This window comes from Psittacula echo (genome assembly GCF_963264785.1).
Source record: "Psittacula echo genome assembly, chromosome: 27".
NCBI lineage: Eukaryota > Metazoa > Chordata > Aves > Psittaciformes > Psittacidae > Psittacula > Psittacula echo.
The window spans coordinates 2,712,520-2,724,652 of NC_137762.1; the positions used below are offsets into that span (position 1 = coordinate 2,712,520).

General features: G+C 49.3%; 1 protein-coding gene across 1 annotated transcript; it reads left to right on the forward strand.

Annotated features, from left to right (window-relative positions):
- Positions 1–5,470: 5,470 nt before the first annotated feature.
- On the forward strand, positions 5,471–11,880 carry LOC308230522 (keratin, type II cytoskeletal 6A-like; the record flags this gene model as incomplete). Its single annotated transcript, XM_080635251.1, has 9 exons — positions 5,471–6,046; positions 6,648–6,862; positions 8,569–8,629; positions 9,104–9,199; positions 9,496–9,660; positions 10,161–10,286; positions 10,759–10,979; positions 11,325–11,359; positions 11,621–11,880. The coding sequence occupies 9 exons, from the start codon at positions 5,471–5,473 to the stop codon at positions 11,878–11,880; spliced, it is 1,755 nt and encodes a 584-aa protein (XP_080491377.1).
- Between the last annotated feature and the right edge of the window lie 253 nt (positions 11,881–12,133).

Below are 12,133 nucleotides of genomic sequence, written 5' to 3' on the forward strand. Positions count from 1 at the left end.
AACCAGCTCCAGACCTTTCCCAAAAGCATGACTCCCACATCGCTCCTGCATTACTCCTGTATCACTCCTGCCCACCGCCACCCCTCCACACAACCCTGTCCCAGCTCCTTGCACAGTAGTTCCTCTGCATTTGGATCAGAGTTGAGGAAAAGCAGCACCACACACATGAACCAGATGTCTCAAAGCACCTGAAACAGGATTAAAAGGAAACCACGGGCCTAAGTGATCTTCTGAATGGGGAATCGGGGCTCTTTTTTGCTTGTTTGTTTGTTTGTTTTTAATGAGGCTGAGCAGCTTGTTTGTCATTGTGGCTAGCTGACAGCCATCAGCTAAGACAGATCAAATAGCAGTGAAGATGCAGTAAGTTGGGGTTTCAGCTCAGTTCTGGCCCACAGAAGCCCAGGGATGGGCTGGGAACTTGGCTTCAGTTCAGCCTGCTTTGCCTTCACTGCTGGGATGAACCAAGGTCAGTCCTTCAAGTTAAGCAACTCATCTTCATCAGAGACGTGGGTTATTTTTCTGCTATGTAGAAATACCCCAGGAGGTTACTGAAAGATCCCAGGCAGTGACTTGCAAGCGTGGGGCCCCTCTTAAAACATCCCTTATTGTGGGAGCACAGAGCCCTTTAGGAGCCACTTCTGAGTCAGCCGAGTGCGATGGAAAATCCTCCTTTTCCCCATTCCCAGATGAGCTTCGAAAAACACGTTTCTTCCAGATGTGCTGAGCATTGCAGCTCTGTGAAGTCAGGCACACGAGCCTGGTTCAGAGAGTAACATTAGGAAAGCAGACTGAGATACCTCCATCTAAAAAGTGCCACTCACAGGAATGTGGATTTAACTTGCAATGAGCTTGTACAAAAGGAAGCCCCAACGACTCTTCCATTCCTGTCCTTTCTCTTAAGTGAAAGTTTGCCCTTAGTGGCACCTTACACATAATCTCAGTCAGAGAAGCCACCGCTGACTGATCCACAATGTATGGAAAAGGGCTTGTTTTCTAAATGATAGGATTTCTTCATTCTAAATAATAACTGAGGCAGGGAGATCTCCAAAAGCCAGATGTGTGTTTGCAGTTAAATTGAGTTGCTGTCCGGAGGATTTTGTTGGAATGGCTTAAAAAATGCCAGAATCATCCAACAGCCAAAGTCTTGCTGCGTTCCCCACTGTCCGGTAGCAGCAGTTAAGGTGAAAGCCTGAGACAGTGAAAATTACGCTGAAAATCTACCTAAAGGCCCATGCCCACACTGCTCCAAGGGGCATTTCAGCACCTCCACTAAGTGTGGGTTTCTCTGCCACAAGGAAGACATTTGGTAAACTGAAGAGTACAGCCAGGTTTCAGCCCATCACATGGGAAATGAGGCAACTGGGGGCAGGAGCACACCAGTGCCTCAAACTGATGGCATTTCCCCTTTCTGATGGCATTTACCCCTCTCACCTTCCAGCACGTCTTTTTATTTGTGTGAAAGTACCATTAAAAAGAAAATTGCAGCTTTTTATATTCCAATGATAGTGATACAACGCTATGTTTTCCTTCCTCTCTCTTTCTGGAATGTGTCCAATAAAACTGGATTGTAATTTATGTGTTCCTACATCTTTTTAGTCTGAACCAGAACCGGTAGCATGAAATGCTCCCAACCTTCAGCTGAAGGGGGATTTTGTTTCACTTTGGGGCAAAAGTTTCAAAATATTGATAAAATAATAATGAAAAGCTTGAAATTAAATTGAAGAATCAAAGAAAAAGGGGGGAGATTGGGTTTATCCATTAAGTGACAAAAAAATGAATCACCGTTCATTTCTTAACATAGGACTGGGGTTAATCCAAGAGCTTTTCTTCCATGGAAGGGAGGGTTCTTCTCTGCCAGGACAAACACGTCCTCTGCCAGCACGGGCAAACCCCAAGTATTTAATATCTGCTTTCCTACAATGATGTAGCAAACCGAAGCGCATAAATGATAAACCCTCATTTATCAGGATGATATAGACTGAGGATGGGTTTTGGTGAGGTGGAGCAGAGCAACTCACCAAGCAATGCCGGTATTTCAGTCAGCTGCCATTGCAAAAGGAGAATAAAGAAGAGAAAAGGGGGGGAAGAAACCCAGCTCAGACAACCACTCACACCTTATTGCATTTCAAAGAGTCAGAGGCCTTGCTCTTCCCTGACCTCTTCATATCCTGGCTGTACATAACTCAGCACAGCAAATGGGGAAGAGCAAGCAAGCCCCAGCAGGTTCAGGGGAGACGCTCACAACGGCTGTAGCAAAACCTCGCTGAAACCCGGATGCACCAAAACACCGGAGCATCCAAGCTTCCTTCTCCCAGAGAATCAAAGAGCCACAGTAAGAAAAACCCAAGTCTGGGAACAAAACCCAGCTCGTCAGTCCCTGCTGTTGCAGAGGATGCTGCAGACAGGACAAAAACCAGTGAAGGCTAAAAATAAACTTTGAGTCACCTTGATTTCAGCGCAAGCACTGAATGACACAGTAGGGCTGTAAGGAATTAATACAGCTAATGACAACCTAACCTCAACTAACCTTAACAGTTTTGAATATCTTTATTCCAGCCTGAGCTGGAAAAAGCCCATATAGCAGAACCCAACAGTGGTGCTCACAGGCAGCACAGCTGCTGCAAACATCTCAGCCAGCCCCGTTCCTCCTCCCCATGCTCCACATCCCCAGCCCAACTTCCACCCCAGCAGTGCCCTCGCCCTCCAGGCAACCCCTGTGCAGCAAATCCTGGCTCCAAGATTGACACAAGGACCCTTCATCAGGGACTGTAGAGATGGACATCATCAGGAGAAGGGGTGATGGGTTTAAACTTAAAGAGGAGAGGTTAAGGATGGATATAAGGAAGAAGCTCCTCCCTGTGAGGGTGCTGAGGCGCTGGCACAGGGTGCCCAGAGAAGCTGTGGCTGCCCCATCCCTGGCAGTGTTCAAGACCACGTTGGAGGGGCTTGGAGCAAGCTGCTCTAGTGGAAGGTGTCCCTGCCCATGGCAGGGTTTGGAGCTGGAGGAGCTTTAAGGTCCCTTCCAACACAAACCATTCTGGGATTCTACGACATCCTGCAGGAAGCCTTCCTGTCTGAGGGAGCAAACACAGCCCACCTGCAGCCCTGAGCAGCTACACAAGGACAGTGCATAAGCGACACAGGCCCAGCAAAGAAACTGTGTGGGACTGAGAGATTCTGCAAGTATTTTCCTTGTTTTGGTGCCTAAACCATCATTTGCTTTACTCTTCCAACTTCTTTGTAATATTTCACTTAATTACCGTTGTCTGCAGCAACAGGCTTTCCTAGGAGAGCTGGGGAGGTAATGACTGCCTTCAACACGAAGCCTTTCTCTTTGCTTTAATTAAAACCTTTGCAGCCTGTGCACTGGTTCCCAGGTGTGACTTTGCATAGCTCTTTGGAAGTCAAAGGCAGGCTCTCTGCCTGGCCCCCGTCCACAAGATACGGCACACATGTGCCAATTCACATCTGCAGGATTAGGGAAGCAAATCTCCACACATCTGCCAAATCAACAGAGTTTATTTGTTTTCAAATACCAGCGTAACCCCAGGGGGGTTATTATTGGGGTTACCTGCTGCTGTGCATCACTTGTGAAACAGGGGCTCCTTGCTTCTGGACGTGAGTGTGGGTGCAATTCTCCCAGTGAAACTGCCTTTCCAGCACCATGGAGGCTCCCACATCTCCACTCCCGAGGTGAGAGCACCCCCTTGCTACCGCCCAGTCACCTCCCTTTCAGTGGGAAGCTGCCTTGCAACACCCGCTCCAAGCACCTCCAAGGATCAGCTTCCCGATAGCTCGCCCCAAGCCCTGCGGGTGCCAGTGACTCACGCTCAGCGATAGGAGGGCTTGCAGGAGATGATCATTGTGAGTTCTCCTGATTGCAGTGAGGAGGAAAACACACACAGCACAAAACAAAACAAAAAACCCCCTTCTGCTCAGGTTCTTTCAAGTTCCCAGACAGAGAAAACGGCGGTTGGAAACACGTCAACAGAAACAAGCTATGAGCTGCAGCAGATACCCTTAAGCCGCTCGTTTTGGATCAAGCTCCTGCACTTATTGCTCACGTAGACAATTTCAAGAACCTTTTTGATTCAGCTGCTCAGGGTTCCATGTCTCTGCCCTGCACTATTGTTGTACCTTGGCCAAGGTGGTCCGTCCCAGTGTCACAAGGATGTGGCTGGGGAGAATCCAGTTTGCAGAAGTTATTTCAGGTGGGAGGGAGGGGATATCTTCTCTTGTAACCTGTGTCCAGCTCTTCATGGACACAAGAGAGGAGGTTCCCAGCTTTCCTGCCTTTACACCGTCCTAACGCAGGACCCAGACTCATCATGGGGATTGAAGCTCCTGGGTGAGGGTTCAACGCAAGAGCCCAACATCAAGAGACAAAGGCTATTTCAGGAAAATCTTCCACCTGAATGATCTCAGCAGAGGGAAGAAGGGAGTGGGAGGGAGCTGGAAGAAAAGAGGGTGAATTCCCCTTTACAGAATATCTTGGAGAGCCAGCAATGATGTGGAAACTGCTGCTTAATACGGGGGGGGGGGTTGGAAAAGAAGTGATAAAAAAACCACTTCACAGAAAGCTTTTGAACCTTCAGCCTGACAAGGAGATTCAAAGGGAGAGCAATCATTTCAAGCATCTTTTTAATAACTCTTTTATAAGTCTCGTCATACTATTTAATCTAATTTGAAGTTAATTTTGGACAGGGATTTACTTCCTGTCCCTGAAAGTCGTGGTAACTGATTTCTCAGTTTTTCTGCAATGAGGAGAGAAAGATCCTAGAAAATTGTGCCACGAAAAACTTCCACTCAGCCCATCACTTCCAGCCCATGATCATTTAGATCCCCTTCCCAAAAGAAACCATGAGAGTTGCGCTGTTAAGTAAAACTACCTTCAGCCCCAGCTTTCCCAAGCCAACAACAGGACATGCATGTCCTAGGGCTGGCAGCCTTGGGAAAGCCCCTGTTTCTGCTGCCCTGTTTGCTGTGCAATGCTTTAAACCCTAAACTTCTCCTTGGAAAAGTCTCAGTGCAAGGAACCTTACTCAAGCGAGCGAGCGCTTGGCTCATCTAAGGAAAACCGGCTCCCAGGGTCTTGGGAGAATCGTGTTGGATCCTGCCCCTAAGCACAGACCAAGTCGTCCCATTCAATTCTAATTCCATGACTCAGAGCAGCAGGCTTTAGTGGAGGGGGGAGCTCCCTCACTCCGTTACTTTCTTGCCTGCAAACAATGCATTTTTCAGCGCCTCCCCATAGCCAAGGTGTGTTTGACAAGGCAAGTTGCTGCAAGGCACGTCAAGTTCTGAATTCCCGTGCCAAGTTTTCCAAGCAGATAAAAGAGGAGGCTCCCAAGCTCTCCCATCACAGGGGTTTCTGTCTCCATCGCCCTCTGCTCTCTTCCTGCTGTGCGGCTTTTATTTCCCAGCCTTTTTTTCCCTCCTGTTCTTTCCATTTCCAATCGAACAAGACACCATGAGTCGGATCTCTTTCAGATCATCTACTGGAGGGGGCATGAGGGGCTTTAGCTCAGGCTCTGCCATCGTAGGAGGTGGCAGTGGTACCAGAAGCAGTTTTAGCTCCGTCTCTGTCTCCAGAGTTGGAGGAGGAAGAGCCGGAGGTGGAGGAGGCTTCGGAGCTGGTGGTGGCTTCGGCAGCAGAAGTCTCTATAACCTAGGTGGAAGCAAGAGAATTTCCTACAGCTCAGTTGGAGGTCTACGGAGTGGAGCCAGTGGTGGATACTGCTTTGGTGGAGGATCTGGCTTTGGTCTTGGCTATGGTGGTGGAGCAGGAGCTGGTTTTGGCTTAGGAGGTGGTGGTGGCGGCTATGGGCTGGGCAGTGGATTTGGGATGGGAGGTCCCGGATTTGGTGGTCGAGGTGGCCCCGGGTTCCCTGTTTGCCCACCTGGTGGCATCCATGAAGTGACTGTCAACCAGAGCCTCCTCGCACCCCTCAAGCTGGATATTGACCCAGAAATCCAGAAGGTGCGAACGCAGGAGAGGGAGCAGATCAAGACCCTCAACAACAAATTTGCCTCCTTCATCGACAAGGTGAGAGTTTGGTCTTAAACATCATCATGTTACCAGGTGCCTTGGGGAAAAGCAACAGGAAGAAACTTCCTTTGGATTTAGGGGCTTGTCTGAACTAATCCCAGCCAACAAACAGCGTGGGTTTGGCTGAAAAATGAGAACTGTCTCAGGTTTCCTCTCTGCAAGGATGAGTTTTTCATCACCTTATTTTGTTGAAAAAGTAAACCCCTTCCTCCCTGTAAAGAACATCCCGGGGATTGGATGGATGAATGGATGAATCTTCTACTGGTTGCAAAATGGCAAAGCTCTACACAACTCAATGGGATAACACCAGTTTAAACCAGTAAGGTGGGCTGAGCATCTGGTGGGGGGAAAAACACCTGAAGTTGCGAGTGTCTGGACTGCTTAATAGCTCTTGAAAAACATTGCTAAACATCTTCTGATACTTTCAAGACTCCAGTGCCCTAAATTAGGAAGATCCTAAAACCTTCCCCCTGACTGTCCCAGCATCTCTTGACCTTTTCTTTCCATGTTGAATGATCCCACCTTATCCTGACAGCGGGGCTCTTTCGTGAACCATTCCCATGGGCTTCACATGTGCCTATTTTCTGTTTCTCCCCAGGTGCGCTTCTTGGAGCAGCAGAACAAAGTGCTGGAGACCAAGTGGAGCCTGCTCCAAGAGCAAGGTCACACAGTCACCAGGAAGTCCCTCGAGCCCCTTTTTGAAGCCTACATCAACAACCTCAGACGGCAGCTGGACAGTCTTATGGGAGAGAGGGGACGGTTGGACACTGAACTGAGGAACATGCAGGACATGGTGGAAGACTTCAAGAACAAGTAAGAAATCATGCTCTGTAGCATAAATGATTAACAGACAGGAAAATCAGGGCAGGCGGCTCATGCCCACTGGTGCCCTTTGGGTTTGTGCTGGGATCCTCTTCCAGCTTGCAAAATGAACATATCAAAGCAAAACTTGGTCTCAGAATTACCTCTGCCTATGCCAGATTTCTTAGGTGCAGATCAGCGTTAAGCATAGAACTCGTGCACCCATGGGAAGCTGCTCCAGTATAACAGAAATCTCCCGAAACAATAGACCTGGAGACAGAAAAATGCATACCTCATGAGTATGATGGACATGCAAAAAGGGAAGGAACCACAGCCATAAACTGCCAGCTCCAAAATCCCCCCACTTCTCTTTTTCCAAAGGAAATTCCAGCCTTTCCAGAGGGCACCAGCCAACCTGTGCATGCTCAGCACTCATCACGTGAAAGATGCTCAGCTCTTTTCTCTGACTACTGTCAAAGAAAGTGATTTTCCCAGGAGGGAGATTAATCCCATCCTGAGATAAGGGATTATCACCCCAGCAGAGGTGGGATGAGTCATTTTATGGATGTGCCAGTTGGCATCTGCTGACTATAAGGGACATTTAGGTGTTTTTTTTAGGAGGACGTTCATCTTCAGTTGGCTGCAGTCTGGTGAGAACTTATTCTCCCTATTATTCAACCAGACCAGGTCAAGTGCAAATTGAGAAGAACACCCCAAAGACCTGAAATATGCTTGTATTAGATAGTTAAGCATATAAAGAGACAGATATTCTGGGGGGGGAACACAAGGAGATGACATTTAGAGCTGACAGGATGGCCTGACATAGCTTCTAATATGTTGTACTTCAGTGCACCTCAGGTCTTCAGAGGTATTATAGGCTTCTAGAAGTATTGATCAGGCCAAAAATGACAAATGAAGTTGTCTCAATTTTGGAGCTGTTGCCTGGAAAAGAGAACACATTTGATTTCAGATCCAGAGTTTGTTCTCAGTTCTCTGGCTAATTTCCACTTCTTCCCATGTCCGCTTGGAGATCCATCTGCGGGGATATCTCTGCCAATACTAGAAGAACTGGCATGAACCTGCCTTTAAAATCCAGGTCTTTGCCTCAAGAGCCTACATGTTTTGTCTACGTTCTAGCTGCCCTGCCCTGATTATCTGATGAGAGGATGTTGCTCAGAGCCACAAAAAGTTCCACAGAAACAGTCTGGGGCATGAGGATCTGTTCTTGCACAACCACGGCTACAGAATCAGAGGCTTTTCTCTTTAATTAAATGCTGGAGCGGGTTATTCAGAGCCATTAGCATTATTATAATATCAAATATCAAATCATTACATTATTATGTATTTGTAGGCATTGCAAAGCAGCTTTGTTGAAAGTCTTTTGCACACCTTTGCTTTGGGCAAAGGTCACCAAGAATCCTGCTCCTGCTTCCTAACGAAATGGGCTCTGAATCTGCCCACATTTATGTATGAACTTGACTGTAAGGGCAGTGATTAGAATCTATTAATTTTAGCTGAGACTATTCATATGATGGAGTCTTGCAGGTTCAAAGTCAGTAATCATTTGCATCTACCTTGGACTGCAAAGAGGTGGGAGTAAGGAATATGTCTGTGAGCTACAGCTAATGCTTTGGGACTGGAGTGGTCCCATTGCTGCTTCTCATGCTGGCTTTGCTCTTCATTCCTACTCAAACCCTCTCACTTTCCTATCCTAACAGATATGAAGACGAGATTAACCGACGCACTGGTGCAGAGAATGAGTTCGTTGTCCTCAAGAAGGTGAGTGAGCTGGGAGCTATGGGACAAACAGTGACATTAACTGGGCATATACAGAGTTCATGCAAAGCTGGCGGGAGCTGGGGTTCTACAGCCTCACAGCTGGGTCAGGATATGATGGTGGCATGTCTAGAAGTATGGGCTGTGTGCTCCTATGGTCAAGGATGGGCATGACCTTCTCTATGCCAATGGAGCTGCCCTGTTGCAAACCACCAGCCTCTTGTGGCTCAATTCAACTTGGTCTCTGGTCACATCCCTATGAGTCAGAGCTTTGCCTTCTGCCCAAGAACCTTGTTCTGGCTCACAGTAAATGTCCAACATTACAGCAAAAAAATCCCCAAACCAAACCTTGATCACAGCAACATAAAAACAAGCCAAAGAATAACAGACCTGGAAGCAGAGAGATGGTCCCACTGGTGTCCTGAAGCCCCTTTGGGCTGTGGTTTCATCAGAAATCTTTGGTTTCCTTTTCTTAAGGATGTGGATGGTGCTTATATGAACAAGGTTGAGCTGCAGGCCAAAGCAGATCAGCTGGCAGATGAAATCAACTTCCTGAGAGCTCTCTATGAAGCGGTAAGCAGCCAGTCCTCCCCATGGAGCATCCTCCACAGCTCCCTGCTGTACAGCTTTCCATGCCTCAGCGCTCCGGCCACCATGCCCAGTGTTGTACAGCAGTAAAAGAGAAGGTGGCCGCTGCCTCTTTGAAATTATAATGCAAGCATAAGGTAGAAAAGGGCACCTGGTGAAAGGCAGAGCAGTGGGGAATGCAAGAAAATGGCTTGGCAGAGAGGGCTCCCATCATCTGCATGGTTTCCAACCTGGATACCAGATCAAATAATGAATAACTTCATTATTTGCATCTTCTGCAGGAATTGTCCCAAATGCAGCAGCAAGTATCTGACACCTCCGTGGTCCTGTCCATGGACAACAACCGTAACTTGGACCTCAACAGCATCATCGCAGAGGTCAAAGCTCAGTATGAGGACATCGCCAACCGGAGCCGGGCAGAGGCTGAGGCTTGGTACCAAAACAAGGTGAGGAACATAGCTGACAGACTGGTTTCTGGGATTTAAAGGGCACCACACTAACTGGTGAAAGGCAGGACTGATGGAGGAATGAATTTATCTTTCTGTGCATGCTGCAATAGACTCCTGTGTACAGATCCCCACTGAGTGCTTTTGGACTGCTACCCTTGACCACCCTTACATGTTTGTGGTGAAACCAAGGGACAAGATGCTTAAATGCCTTGACCTTGGGTTCACAAAGAGTCACTGGTAGACTTGGACTTAAACACAGAGCATTCCTCTTTCCCTTCCAGATTCTTAATAGTAGCAACCCATAGGTGCTCTATGCAATGCAACAGCTGCCTTAATATATAGTAACAATTAAGGGCAAATGCTGTTATTCCATAGGCAGGTTGTTCAAAGAAGAGTGTCCCCTGCCCCTTAACCTTCACCCAGAGCTGCACTCTGAAGCCCCCTCACCCTCCCGAGCCCCAAGGTGTCTAACCAGCACTCTCCTTTCCACACACCAGTACGAGGAGCTCCAGGTCTCTGCTGGGCGACACGGCGACGACCTGCGCAACACCAAGATGGAAATCTCAGAGATCAACCGAGTGGTCCAGAGGCTGCGGAATGAGATCGAGAGCGTGAAGAAGCAGGTAAGAGAGGGATGCTCATGCAGAGCAGCTCCTGCAGGAGCAGGCGGGAGGAGATGATGGTGGCCAGGAACCATGAAAAGAGCCAGACCCTGGTACTGCAGCAGGGCTGGAAGGCCAGGCTTTCCCCCTGCATTAAAGAGGACACGGCAAACTCTGTGTCTGCCCACCAGAGGAGGTCCATCAGTGCAAGGATGTGTTGTGATAGCCACTTTCTTGCTGGGGAAGCAAATTGAGATCTACTAAGCTACCCCAGCAAAGCAAAGAGATGTAGATGTCTCTCCTTTTCTTGGGGGACACGATTATGGCTCCATCTCCCAGTCACCCACTCTGTAACACCTTCCTGATGGTCCATCAGGAGCTCTCACTGCCATCTGGGGAGCCATCAGCCAGTACCAACAATACCATAGTTATACTCAGGAGAGCACTTTGGGACAGCCCAAGTCGAACAATTGTCTGCTTTCCTTGCTTTCAGTGCGCCAACCTCCAAGCAGCCATTGCTGAGGCAGAGGAGCGTGGGGAGATGGCCCTCAAGGATGCCAAGGCCAAACTGTCTGAGCTGGAGGATGCTCTGCAGAAGGCCAAGGCAGACTTGGCCCGGCAGCTCCGCGAGTACCAGGAGCTCATGAACGTCAAACTGGCCCTGGACATTGAGATCGCGACCTACAGGAAGCTGCTGGAGGGAGAGGAGAGCAGGTGAGAACAAACGCATGGACCTGTTGATCGCTCTTCTTCAGATCAGGGCACATCTCCTTGAGCTCAAAGAGAGAACTCTCCCCAGGGGGCTGGAGCACCAGGAGGTGTAAAACAAGGGCAGAGAGAAGGGTGTTTTAACTTTGAGCTTAGGAAAGGAGCGTTTCTCCAGCTCTTAGCACCTGATGCTGTAACAAAAATGAGCATTGCCACCTTTCACCCGTGGCATAGACATACCCCACCAGTCCCCACTGAAGGCCACAACAGTCTGACTAGACAGTCCCAGTGGCTAAGGTTCTACCTTGCCTGCGTTTTGCCTTTATTGCTTACTTTCCCCTTTCCCAACAGGCTTGCTGGAGAGGGCGTCGGAGCCGTGAGTGTCTGTAAGTATCTCCCCTCTTTCCACCCCTGCTCACTCAACCCTTACAATAGGGGTGATGGATGGTACAGGATCCCCCACCTTGGATGGATGGTCCCGCACCATCCATCACCCCTGCCACCAAGGAAGGGGTCCCTGCACCATCCATCACCCCTGCCACCAAGGAAGGGGTCCCTGCACCATCCATCACCCCTGCCACCAAGGAAGGGGTCCCTGCGCTGTTCCTGGTGGGATGGCCAGACCCTGACATTGTGTCTCCCTGCAGCTGTGGTCAGCAGCTCCAGCGGGATGGGCTACGGCGGTGGCAGCTCCCTGGGCATGGGAGGTGGTCTCGGAATGGGAGGTGGCGGTGGAGGCTACAGCATGAGCAGCGGCTTCGGAGGGAGCGGAGGCTTCGGCGGGGGGCTCAGCTATGGTGGGGGAAGCACCTTCAGCTCCGGGAGCAGCCGAGGCGTCAGCTCCAGCACGGGAGGCAGCGTGAGGATTGTTTCCAAGACCACCACTAGCAAAAAGACCATCAGATAAGGATGCTGAGCACAAGAACCCCCTCCACGGACGACGATGACGTGTTTCCTGCCTTCGGAAAGCAAGTGCTGCCCTATGGATCGATGGTGTAAATAGCTACGCTAGACCCTCTCCTTCCTCCGTCCTCCTCCCTCCACCTTCAGGGCAGTGGGGGGAGACCAGAATCCCAGCCACGAGAATCTGGAGCATCTTTGGCTAAGGCATAGGTTGTAACTGGTCACCGACAGGGCTTTGGGGAGCCGTGGTGGCCCTC